Here is a 13568-nt window from a genome sequence, read left to right as displayed (position 1 = left end):
TTTTACGCATAGCAAACCTTCCGAAACTCTACCTCTTACTCTATTAAAGACATTAGCCACGAATTCTAGCAATTAAATTTGGAAGACTGAAGAGAAATTAGAAGTGGGCAAAAATTGAGACAACTCATACCTGAATTAGAACAGACCAGCCGAGAAGATGTAAAGAACTGGAAAAAAGAAGTAGTCTTTGAAAATCTGAAGAAAAATAAAGAGATTATGCAAAAGGAATATTTTAATAATGAAAGAGAGAAACAAAAGGAAGGAGATGAACAGATCAACAAGAACATAGTAGAAAAACAATAATGAATTTCAGCCATGAAATTGAGAAATTTGAAAAGTACTGGAAGAAGATTAAAGCAAAAATTGAGAGAAAAGATTACCTGAACTTGAAAGACCATGAAGAGAAATCAAATGAAACAACCAAGGGTTTCTTATTCTCATAAGACAAATTCTTCTAGAATTGTGTCTGTATGTGCTGAACCACATTATTATTACTTTGGGGAACTAAAAATAAGAGATTTGCTCTTGATCAACTAATAGAAATAGAAATAGAAAAAATAAAATAAACTGTCAAGGTAAAATAGCAATTTTGCCCTTGGTTGACCAACTTCTCTTTTCTATATAATAGAAATAGAAAAATTTAGTTCCAGTTCTACATATTCAACTTTTCAGGTTTAGCAAGAATACATAGCTTTTGAAGATCTAAGAGCTTTTTTAAAAAGAAAAAGCTATTTTTAGTTTCATTTTAATAGACAGAAGACAATCTTCTTTCTTTCTTGCGCTCAAAGTACATGTTGTTATATTCCTTTAATCAATAAAATATATATGAACTTGTTACATTCCATGTTTTCGTACGTAAAAGTGCACCATAAATAAATGAATGAAAGCTCGAAAATGAGATATTAATTCCGCATTTTCAAACGGTAAAGTTTCGTCGAAAGTTAATCGACGTAAGTTCGGGAATAAGATTATTTTGAGATTATAAGCATTATGCTATTTCAAACAAGTGATGAGTAACTCACGAAAGAGAGAGGGTAAGCAAATCGAAGAAAATGAATTTCGTCGAAGTTTGGCATATTGGGATAAACTACGGCCCGAGCTAAAATACCCGGTAGTTATGGACTAGTGCCATACAAGGTACCACATGACCATGATAGTAAGGTGTATAAGGTATGTAAAAAGCGAGTAGTATTTTAAGTAAGTGGAAATAGTTCTTAATTATGTGGGTAATTAGTTAATTATTGAATAATGAGATATTACTTAGTTAATTAATATCTGGTGGTGGATCAATTGAACTCTTGGATAAGATTAGCATGCCAAAACGTGGCAGCACCCTCTTTTTAATTTAAAATGACTCATAAGTCATTACTAATAGGTGGCATGATTTAGAGATATGGGAACATGAGTCACCTTATTTATTCAAGAAAAGAGATTCTGTTTAAGATCTTTACAATTCAATTACAAACGTTATTCAGAAACTTTACAAATCAAGCTTACATAGAAACCTTACAATCCAATAAACTTTACAATTCAAGCCCAACGTTAGTTCACTTCCCAAATAGCAACGTTGCTGCTCAGTGCTTAAAGAAAAGTTTCGGCCAAGATTTTCTTTGCATAGCAACGTGATTGCTTCGAGCTTTTCATACGACTTGTTCCGTATTTTATCGCAATTGACGTGTGTTAGAAGGATTGTCAAGAGAATCGGCTAAGGTATGTTAAGGCTATCCCTTCTTTCTTTTTGGCATGATCTATACGACACGAACGAAACGAGCAAATGCACAACTTCCATAAATGACTCTATTCATAAAAATACTAGAGATGCTTATGTTCTTGATTCCCCATGTGTCATGTTATTCTATCATCTGTTCATGGGTCTCAAAAAAATACGTAAGTTGAAAAAGTTTACTTCATAATATTATTCAAAGTCATAATATTCTTATGACGTACCGAGAGATTTTATTAACTCCAATTAGTTAGACTGGGTCCTGCTAAAGGATAAATCTGAGCGCATGCTTATTATTCAAACGCATTCTTCCTCTGAAAAGGACTTATTCAACATAGTTGTGGCATTTTTAATTCGTTAGATGGAGTCTAGAAATTCCATTGTGAATGTACTGTTTTCTTGGTTAGGCATGTTTAGCAATATACTGTTTGTCCATTTCCAGAGCGAGAATCTCTTTTCCATTTAAGGACAAAATACCACATATATAGGAGCTCAATATGCATTTCATGCATTTATACGTGCACATTGACCAATGACTAGACGACGTTATATGCGCGTATAAATATATATGTATATGGGATATGGGAAAGGTTATGGCGCTACATACGCATCACCACCTGATCAGCTGGTATACGTTGATGATTTTGCCCACAGTGGCCGAGATGATATGATGGGATGCCCTCAGAGGCTTGATGATGTTATGAACACATGTACCCATGCACGACATGACATTCATATGCATATGCATGACACTGTAGGTATTTCATGATTTACAGAGTTATCCAGACTTACAGGTTGAGTCATTTACTCTATATTTCTTCCATGTCTTTTATGTACTTATTTATGTGCCTTACATACTCGGTACGTTATTCTCGATAGACAGGTCGAGAGTCCTCCAAGTAGGCGATCAGCTTAGCGAAAGATGTTGGTGTACTCCATTTACTCTGGAGTTGCTTGATTGGTCAGTATGATTTAGATGTGTATTGTTTGGTATGGCGGGGCTCTGTCCCGGCCTTTATGATAATTATGTATCCTTAAAGGCTTGTAGACAGATGTCATGTACGTAAACGATTGTATGGCCTTATCGGCCTATGTTCAGTGTACGAATGGTTATTTTGGTCTTAGAGACCCATATGTCTTATGTATAAGTTGGCATTACGTATTGTATTCTACCTACTTCACAGCAACCTCTACGGCTTAGTTATCTATGATAGTATGATACAGAAAGATACGTTATGTTATTATTCGGTTAAGTTACCGAGTACCCGTCGCGGCCCATTGGTTTGGGTCGTGACAGAACTATTATAAATGCCTTAGAGCAAAATATTAGTAAACCTTTTTAGCATTTAAAAATAAATTTCAAATAGGACAAAATTAACAATTAATTATTTTTCCTAATATTTATAACATTGAAATCAATTTAAATATTATGATCAAAGTATTAGCTTAATTATCTATTTTTATTTGCTACGTAACGAATCATAATATATATGGTTGTTAAGACAAAAGCAATATTCATAAGATATTCTAATTTCAAATTACTAATAGATTTTCTTTTGTGTACATTAATTTAATTTTTCACTTAAATAAATATTATTAGATACGATCATGAGTAAATGAATATAATTTATTATGTGCGTGTCAATTTCATGATCAATATTTATTATTTTCAAAAACACAAATTTTTACTTAATATTTATTTGCGACTAAAATCATACTTTGAATGTTATTTATATATTTTTTTTAAAAATTATTCTCATCAATATAGGATACATGCGCAACTCGCATAACCAACACTAGTAAATTTGAAAAGATCAAAGATGATACCTCAAAAGAAATGAATGAAAGTAGTGTAGAAAGCCGAAATAAGTTATTGGGTTGATTGACCTTAGTCAAAATAAAAAATTGTCATTAAAGTCGTCCTCCTTTTATTTTACACCATTAAAGTTGACCTCTGTCACTGCAGATTAACTCACTCATAATCTTCTAGCTATCACCTCCCCTAAACTATGCCACGTGTCTACCACAACCTCAACGCCTGTACGTTTATCAAACCCTAAATTCCCCTCTCCGACCTATATATTTTCCCCTTTCTCACCATTTCCCTTCTCTCTTCTTCCCCTTGCACTCAATTCTGCTCTCACTCTTGTCAGGTATGTACAGGCATAACTATTGAAATTTCCAGAATCAAATCCTCCGAATTCACCAAAACCTATGCCTTTTTTTCCACTTAATTCACAATAATGTGGTTCCCCCGTACCTCAGTTGAACTATTTTGAATCATTGAAATAGTGCCTCGTATTTATCGTATAATAGTAACCGGGTCGCATATCGGGTTATCCATTATCAATGGAGGAGCCACTGAAGAGATACGGTGTGGGATACGCGCTGGCTCCAAAGAAACGAGCCAGTTTCATTCAACTATCCCTCGTCAACCTCGCGAAGGAACGAGGAATCGATCTCATCAAAATCGATGCAGATAAGCCGTTGATTGATCAAGGACCGTTCGATTGCGTGCTCCACAAACTCTACGGCGATGATTGGAAGCGTCAGTTGAAGGACTACGCTTCCCAAAACCCTCACGCGCTCATAATCGACTCGCCGGAATCGATTGAGCGGTTGCACAATCGGATTTCGATGCTTCAGGTTGTGACGGAGCTCGAGATCGATGGCCAAATGGCGTCGTTTGGGATTCCTAAGCAGACTGTAATATACGATGCGAAAATGGTGTCGGCTTTATACCTTGAAAATGAAGGGTTGAAATTTCCTGTGATTGCAAAACCATTAGTCGCTGATGGAAGTGCAAAGTCACATAAAATGTTGCTTGTGTTTAACAAAGATGGGCTACGAAAATTGAAGCCGCCCATTGTGTTACAGGAGTTTGTGAATCACGGGGCAGTTATTTTTAAGGTGTATGTGGTTGGTGATTATGTGAAATGTGTCAAGAGGAAGTCATTACCTGATGTGACGGAGGATAATTTAGGGAGACTAGAGAGTTACTTGTCGTTTTCGCAGGTTTCTAATTTGAATACTTGTGAAAAGAATGATGATAAATACTACAAATTGATGAATTTGGATGATGCAGAATTGCCCCCTTTGAGTTTTCTTACTGATATAGCTAGGGGACTTAGGCGGGCAACGAAATTGCATCTTTTTAACTTCGATGTGATTAGGGATAATAGAGTTGGAAATAGATATCTTGTCATTGATATTAACTATTTCCCTGGGTATGCAAAGATGCCGAATTATGAGAGTGTGTTAACTGACTTTTTCTGGGATGTATTGAATCGGAATGATAAGGGTATCGAGAGTTTAACAAAGGGTAATTGCAAAAAGGAAGTTAGGGTTTTGGTCGGGAATAACGGGTGTGGTGAGGACGAGGGAGCATTGCCTGTGTCACCTATTAAGATGGAAGATAACGAGGACCCTATTCTGGTTTAAAATGTGAAGTGCAGAAGTCAAACTGGTATAGCTTGTAGTTGGCCACTGGTTTCTATGAAGAATTTGCTGAAGTGTCGGATTTTTCTCTTGCAAGTTACAAAGGTTAAAGCAAGCTGAGGGTACTCACTTAGGTAGGAGTTGGTATAGCAGTGAATAAGTAGGTTCTTTGATCTGATATTGCCTTCTGAAGACATTAGATGGTAATCTTTGTTCAACATGTACATTCTATCTTTGCAGTGAGATAGGTACTTCCGCAGATACTCTTTCTCAGGAAAACTAAGTCTTTCCTTTAAGGCAATTGTAATTCCTGGATGAAAATATCTTAATTTGTGCTTTTGACTACTTTGATAAATGAATTTTTCTGTTTTTTTTTCAATGAGTATTCTCTTAAGTATTTTCCCCATAGTGCTGCTTTGACATGATGGTTTTCTTTGCCTATGACTTTTGCATTTTGAAATGACGTCACTTACTGGTTATGTAATTTATGCTTGCAAGAGGAATCAGATACCCGAGAAATTTATCTCTGTGGCATCGGCATGATGGATTCTTTATTTGATTGTCTATCGCATGGAAGCTATTATGAGATTGTCTCTACAGGAATATTCCTTTTCTGAACCTCAGTTCAAATCTTAATTTGGTAGCTTAAGACTAACATATGTTGAATATCAACTGACTGTATCTGTTTCTAATATGGTAAATAATTTTATTAATGTTGGGAAAATCAGCTGATTGTATCTTATGCAATATATCTTTGTCAGAGGCAGAATTAGTTCATCATGAACCTCAAAGAAACCCCTTTTTGCATGTTTTATATTCGCATAATGTGGGTAAACCATTAAATCTTAGAGCTAGATTCACCAATATGGCTCGAGATGCACTAATGTATCCGTTTATTTTTGTTTAGTTTTTATTACTCTCTTTTCCATTTGACCACTCCAGAGTAAATGCTGAATTTTCTTGCTGCACTAGGGTTGTTCCTGCACTTTTGCTATTTAACCCATATTATTGGGACCCGTCTGAAGAACATAAAACGATTAGTATTGGCCTTTTTTTTCTCTCAGATTTTGCTGCCAAGTTGTTTGTGTTTGGGAAACCCTTTGTCGTAGATTCAATAGATTGTTTTAGCTGGCGGGTTTCTTGAAGATTGATTAGTGAGCGCATGCATTACAATATTAGGATATTACATTTGCGTTGAGTTTATTCTTTTGTTGTACTGTTGTAAGACTGGCAAGGTTATGTAGTAAGTGCATATTGGGAATCTTACATCCAACATATCTACTAGGTGAAGTTCATAGTAATGTGGATGTTAAGTATACAAGATCAATGATTAGATCTAAAGCAAGTAGCACATATAGAAGATAAAATGGAGAGACCTATAAAAAATAAGATAAAATATTAGATGGTCTTTGAGATAGTTTGGTCATGACCTACATCGGCCTACCTTGACACCGGTGTAGGTGTAAAACCATTGTATTTGAAGTTGTTTAAAAGGGATAGTAGACCTAAAATTACATGGAAGGAAATTTTCTGAAAGATCTACAATCTCTTGAAATCCATATCTAGGTTGCAAAAAATATGGCATTATGGAAGAAAGGAGCCATATAGGTGATATCAATTAGTTGGGATGAAGGTTTAGCCATGTTGGTACATTACTTTAGGTCCAATATCTGAAATGAGTCTTTTAGTCTTCTAGATATTTGTATGCCGGTAGAGAATGTAGATAACTTCTAGTTCTAGAGAACTTAACTTTTTGAACATTGGCTTGAGATGGGTCTAATGTGAGGGACATGAACAATTAGAATTCTTATATAGTTGAGTGTGGTTGCTGTATTATGTATCAAGTTTTTAGTGTTTTAGATAAGAGTTCTTTTTTTTTTTAAATTTTTTTTATAGTGTTTTAGACGAGAGTTGCCACTTACAAATAGGCAATTTTTGTAAAGATATTGATTATGTGGGAACTCTCCAGATCATCACTATCTTGTGATTTGAGTTACAGTTACATCTTACCTGCATTGATATTTTTCCTTTCATGGACGAGGCTTGTTTTGGTTAATATTTTAGACTGAAAGCTTTGCCTTGTTTCAGAAAGTTGCATGAATTTCCTGCCGACTTGTTTATTTGAAGTTTTAGTCTGAGACATGATATTGTGGCTACATATGAGGATAAGGCCCCTAAAAAATCAGTGTGAATTATGATTTGTTAATTAGATATTTTAGGGCTTCAAAGTTTACAAACTAGTCAATGTGACATGCATTGTTTAGTGTGTTGGCATGATAAACTTATGGATAGTAATTATGATATAGATATTTGGCATGATTTACTTTTCTGCAGTTTTTTGGATAGTAAAATAAATGCTACTAGCAGTTTGATGTAGATTATGTGCATCTTTTTCATTTATCAGTATATTTTCATGTTTAGTCACAACTGCCCCAGGTTTGGATCGGTAAAACTTGGTTGACTTAAACACAGAGAGATGACAGCAGTTCACATGAGTTGCATGGATCAAATTGGCTGTAACCTGAGTGCTGACGATTAATCATGTGTAAGTACTAAGTACGAATGAATGTCTGCTATATCAGTTCCTTGATCTTCTCATTCCCTCATTCCAGTGTACCCTCACATATCCTCATGCATTGCATGCATCGCTGCTGTTTCACGATCTTGCACTGTGTAAAACTGATTTGTTTCGTTATGAACAGTTTTCCTGAAATACTGGTAACATTTAAAATTAAGAAGGTTATGTTCCTATATTGATGTAGTTTGGCCTGGAGGATTTGTTATTGAATATTTTGGTAAGTTGATATACTCCATCAAACAGAATAACAACTTGATTAGGTTACTGATGTTGTCCTGGGAAAATGATCAGCTTGGCCACAAAGAGTGAGGACAATTTTCCATGCCATATGTTTACTACTGGAAGGTTAAGTAGCAGGTGCTTGACTAAGGACCTATATGTGTACTGGTGTCGAAGTCCACCATTTTTTGTAATGTCATTTTTATAATTGCAAAACGACTCGTTGAAGGGTCAAATATTGCTTTAGTTAATAAAACTGATGCAGAACTTTTTAAGAACTTCAAATGTTGAACCTAACTTTGGTAATGCATTCGTCCTTTCAGTATTAGCAACATGTACCTTTAGTTGATAATCAGTTTTTTTCCTGGTCTAACTACTAGAATATATGTTTCCAAAGTTCAGGTTCTCCTTCTAGGATTAATTCTTTTAAAGTATACTAGCTAGTAGGATAGTGACAAAATACATGTCGTGAAGTAAAGAAAAGATAACAAGCGTGTTTTAAAGAGCTATGAGGAACAAAAGTGAAAATACTCTGAAGGTGTTATGGCAGAACATTTTAGGTTCAACTCAGTTTCTTGATTCCCATTGCTATCCTGCTTTTCTGCATTGTGCCTTACATTGCTGAAGTTCCAATTATTATTACATTGTTGAAGTTCCAGTTATGGTTATGGCGAGAATATGAAGCCAAAAGGGCACTGATCAAAGTAGGGGCATCCTATTATTGGTTGAGAGGTTGCCTTGAGCCGTAGTTGTAAAGAGTAGAAATGTACCAGAAAAGATTGGTTTTTCATTAACCTTCAAATCATGATGAAAAACAAGCAGATGCGAACTTTCACAAACCATTTAAATTAGCTTTCTAGTAAATTCTGAAGAATAAATTGTTACAGAGTTGCCTTGAGCCGTAGTTGTAAAGAGTAGAAATGTACCAGAAAAGATTGGTTTTTCATTAACCTTCAAATCATGATGAAAAACAAGCAGATGCGAACTTTCACAAACCATTTAAATTAGCTTTCTAGTAAATTCTGAAGAATAAATTGTTACAGAGTCCTGACTTTCCTGTTAGCTATCTTTTTCTGCATTCTTTGACATGTATCATTCTTGATGCCTGCACCTTATTTTGCCTACCAGAAAGCATGGGGATCTTGCAGTGTTGTTAAGGATTTGTATGTTGTCTACTGCTTTTCCTGCTGTGGAAGTGAACCAAATTGAACATATGTGTGTGCGCTATGCCCTAGTCGACTTAGTTTTTGCTGCATTACAGGATTAACTTGTGTTTGTGTTGGATATGAGTATTCCCTTGCCTAAATTGTTATCTTCATGGCCTTGTGCATTTCCACTTGTAGAAAGCAGTACGCGTAAGGGTGTGCAACAATTATCTGAAAACTCTGTTTGGGCACCAGTTGTTGGATATACTGAGCTAGCTAGCATTGGTCCCGAGCCCTGTGCCTGCCTGCATCTTTGATATAAAAGAAGTTAGAACCGAGGCATCCAACTCCGTCATGCCAACTTCTTCAGCCGATGGTTTCCTGAATCCCTTAGCGCTGCATTAATCCTTGGAAACCTACAGAATGCATATTTAGACGACTCAGTGATTTTATATTGTTTCCTGATGCTGAGTTCATGATTTAGGCGCGTCTTTTAGTACATTATCTGGATGATCTTCTTGGGAGTGCTCTTCTTGCTGCTTAACATGCCTTGGATTGGGATAATTATGTTAGCGTTCAGAACCATAGTGGACTTGTAAGTGTGAAGTGTTATAACAATCTGCTGGGGAAACTCGAGGAAAATAAAATGGCATACATTTCTCTTGATACACAATCGCTAGGTCATTTTTCCTTGCTCTCTCTCTCTCTCCCCGTCTCTCTCTCTCTCACACACACACTTCTTGAAATTTGAAGAAGCTAGGAAGTAAACCATTAGTTATTGATCTAAGATCGGATGTATAATGTACGTGTAGACATGTAAATTTATTCGATTCAAATTAAATAAGTAATTTGGATTATATTTTGCATATACTAGTCCAAACAAATTATGGGTTAATATAATTGGATTAATTATTTAAGTCCAATAAATATTAATTGGCTAGCCCATTTAATTGGGTTACAAGTGATGAGCCCACTTCATTAAACCCGAGATGTCATTTTTCTAGATGTCTAGTTTGGTGCCACATGTCAAATGACGTGGCACGCCAAGTCAAAGGAAAGAGCTAATAGGATCGTGCCACGTGTCAAAATGACAAGGCATGCCAAGTCAAATTAAAAGACCAATAAAATCGCGCCACGTGTGCAAGTGACATGTTCTGGCCAATCAAATGCGGCTTTGTCACACTTCAATTCGATTGATCGAAAAGAGTTTGTTCTTGTCATAACTTTTTTCTCCCACAACTATAAATAAGGGTCTTCGTAACCCATAAAAGACACCAGAAGTTATAACAAAAAGCAAGAAAGAGCTCGTGGATCAAACGCTGCAAATTCCTCCACAAGTTTCAAGCTTCAAAGAATCAAGTTCAAGTTCAAGAAATCAAGTTCAAGCTCAAGAACGAAGAACAAATCAACATTCAAGGAGTACGAACTCAAATCAAAGTTCGTGCTAGTTAAATTCAAGATCATCGTTCGCGGCAACAAATATAGATTCAAGATCAAGATCAAAGGCCCTTAAATTTATTTAATGTCGAAAAGAAGAATCAGAGAGATTGTATGTTACACCCCATGTTTTCGTACGTGAAAGTGCGCCATAAATAAATTGATGAAAGCTCGGAATTGAGATGTTACATCCCGCATTTTCGTACGTTAAAGTTTCGTCGTAAGTTAATCAACGTAAGTTCGGGAATGAGATTATTTTGAAATTATAAGCATTATGCTATTTCAAACAAGTGAAGAGTAAATTCGTGAAGGAGAGAGGGTAAGCAAATCGAAGAAAATGAGTTTCGTCGAAGTTTGGCAATTTGGGATAAAATACGGTCCAAGCTATAATATCCCGTATTTATGAAATAATGCCATACAAGGTACCACATGACCATGATAATAAAAATGTATGAAGTGTGTTAAAAGTAAGTAATATTTTAAGTAATTTGAGATAATTCTTAATGATGTGGATAACTGATTAGTGAATAAGTTAATTAAGAAATTTGTGGATAAGCTTAAATAAGTTATTGGATAAGCTTAATAAGCCAAAAACGTGGCAGGAACTCAAAGACATATTTGCTGACTCTTACTTGCATTGTTAGGTGGCATTTTAAGAGATATTTGGTGGCTAAAGTAAGCCTTATTAAGTAGGGCCACATCCATATATAAAAACAACTACCCAGTATAGTCCCACAAGGTGGGGTCTGGGGAGGGTAATACGTACACAGGCCTTACCCCTACCCGAAAGGGCAGAGAGGCTGTTTCCAATCGACCCTCGGCTCAGGAAAAGAAAAAGGAAAGTAAAAACAAAAAACAAAAAGCAAAAGAGCATTAGTAACTCCAGCAGAAATCACATAAATAATTATCTAAACATAAACCATAAATAAAATGGCATGCAAATATATCGACCAGTAACTACCATAAGGGGGCACAATACAATACACAGATCATCTATGGAGAGCCCTACCAAACCAAACCCCCCCCCCACGCCCTGGGACAGAAGTACGAAAAATTCTAGACGCCCCTATCCTGCAATCCTGATACTAGACCTCCAGACTTTCCTATCTAGGGCCATGTCCTCGGAAATCCGCATTCTAGCCATGTCCTGCCTAATCACCTCTCCCCAATACCTCTTGGGCCTCCCTCTGCCTCGACCCGCGCCAACCACCGCCAGCCGCTCACAACTCCTCACCGGAGCATCAGGGCTTCTCCTCCGCACATGCCCGTACCACCTGAGCCTCGCTTCCCGCATCTTCTCATCTACTGGGGCCACCCCCACCTTCTCCAGAATAACTTCATTCCTAATCCTATCTAACCTGGTGAGCCCGCACATCCACCTGAGCATCCTCATCTCCGCAACCTTCATTCTCTGGACATGGGAGTTCTTCACCGGCCATCACTCAGCCCCATACAACATGGCAGGTCAAATATAAGACATCTCAAATTTAAAATTCATGAATAAAGTAACGTGAGTCATTCTAATATGCATCTGCATATATCACATAAGCAATGAAGATCTTTAAAAATTCAAAGCAACGTGAGATTTTGCAATTCTAAGGGAATACGGTGCAATCTTTCTCAAGAATATCATACGGATTTTCCACTACTTCGATCCCCGCTACGTGTTGTCGCAATCAACGGGTGTTAAAGGGGATTGTCAAGAGAATCGGTTCAGGTATGTTAAGGCTAAGCCCTTCCTTCATTTTGGCATGATCTCGTAATTACACGTGTTTGATAACGAGGCACAAAGAGAAGTTCACACTCCCGAATTTATATACACTATCCTAGTCTCATAAGTTACAGCATTCTCCCTTATCGGGACTTTATATTCAATTGAGTATTATCTTCTTCCAGTCAAGAGAGCAGAGGGTGTGTGTGTGTGTGTGTGTATATGTATATATATATATATATATATATATATGTATATATATATATATATATATATATATATATAGTATCATAGTATTTTCACCACCATCGAGCTATAATCGGTGGGCAGGCCCCTATTGGGCAACCTCTGATCAGATGGTAAGTTATATACCGAGCTTACTTTGGCAGAGCGCCTACGAGCGAGCCCAGAATGGCCGAAATACAGAGCCTAGTATGCCTGAGCACCTATGAGCGAGCCTACTACGGCAGAGCAATTACACGTTCCGAGCCTTATAGGGCCGGACATTTATTTTACTTATTATATTGAGAGAGTTGAGTCAGTATCAGCAAGTAAGTATATCTTCGGATCATCTTTGACTCCCGGTTACTTTCAGTTGCCAGTTCAGTTTTTGCTTTCAGTTATTTTATTGCCTTACATACTCGGTACATTATTTCGTACCGACGTCCCTTTTTCTGAGGACGCTGCATTTCATGCGTGCAGATTCAGACAGACAGACGGGTAGACCTCGTCAGTAGGTGTTGCCCGAGTTCAGCTTGATCGGTAAACTCCACGTCCTTCGGAGTTGCCGAGTCTAGAGTTTTGTGTACATCTTGTGTATATATGTATATATGTTATGGGTAGGTCGGGGTCCTGTTCCGATCACAGTACATCCATCGGTAGAGGTTTGTAGACATATCCTGTAGTTAGTGCAGTATGTTGGGCTTATAGGCTTTGTATGTATATTTTGTTCGTTTGTCAGCTGTAGTAGTTATGACGGCCTTGTCGGCCCAACTTTATATTGAGGTTTGGTCGGTGTTGGGTTCCGTTCAGTTTTATATTTTGCTTCGCAAATTGTCTTGCAATGTGGCTCCAAGGCCAAAGTATGACATTATACGTTAAGAGTCCCTTAGTCGCAAGTTGGCACGCAAGGATAGGTGAGGCACCGGGTGCCCGTCATGGCCCTTCGGTTTGGGTCATTACAGAAGTGGTACTAGAGCAGTTCTGTCCTAGGGAGTCTACAAGCCGTGTCCAGTAGAGTCTTGTTTAAGAGTGTGTTGTGCACCACACTGATAAGCAGGAGGCTATAGGGCATTTAACACTGATAAGCAGGAGGCT

The 13568-nt window shown here is 37.0% G+C and overlaps 1 protein-coding gene across 5 annotated transcripts; it reads left to right on the top strand.

Moving 5' to 3' along the window:
- Positions 1-1688: 1688 nt before the first annotated feature.
- Positions 1689-12973, top strand: LOC109215967 (inositol-tetrakisphosphate 1-kinase 1-like). Of its 5 annotated transcripts, none has more exons than XR_002066435.1 (3): positions 1689-1710; positions 7598-7706; positions 9302-9800. XR_002066435.1 is itself a non-coding variant. In XM_019380095.1 (3 exons), the coding sequence occupies exon 1, from the start codon at positions 4073-4075 to the stop codon at positions 5162-5164; it is 1092 nt and encodes a 363-aa protein (XP_019235640.1). In that variant the 5' UTR covers positions 3679-4072; the 3' UTR covers positions 5165-5409; positions 7598-7706; positions 12954-12973. The 5 variants fall into 5 exon arrangements, 4 of the variants coding, with proteins under 4 accessions (XP_019235640.1, XP_019235639.1, XP_019235637.1 ...); XM_019380095.1 differs by lacking the exons at positions 1689-1710; positions 9302-9800 and adding exons at positions 3679-5409; positions 12954-12973; XM_019380094.1 differs by lacking the exon at positions 1689-1710 and adding an exon at positions 3679-5409 and having other exon boundaries at positions 9309-9800.
- The last annotated feature ends 595 nt before the right edge of the window (positions 12974-13568 follow it).

Source organism: Nicotiana attenuata, unplaced genomic scaffold (genome assembly GCF_001879085.1).
Source record: "Nicotiana attenuata strain UT unplaced genomic scaffold, NIATTr2, whole genome shotgun sequence".
NCBI lineage: Eukaryota > Viridiplantae > Streptophyta > Magnoliopsida > Solanales > Solanaceae > Nicotiana > Nicotiana attenuata.
This window is presented reverse-complemented; position numbering and strand designations above follow the sequence as displayed.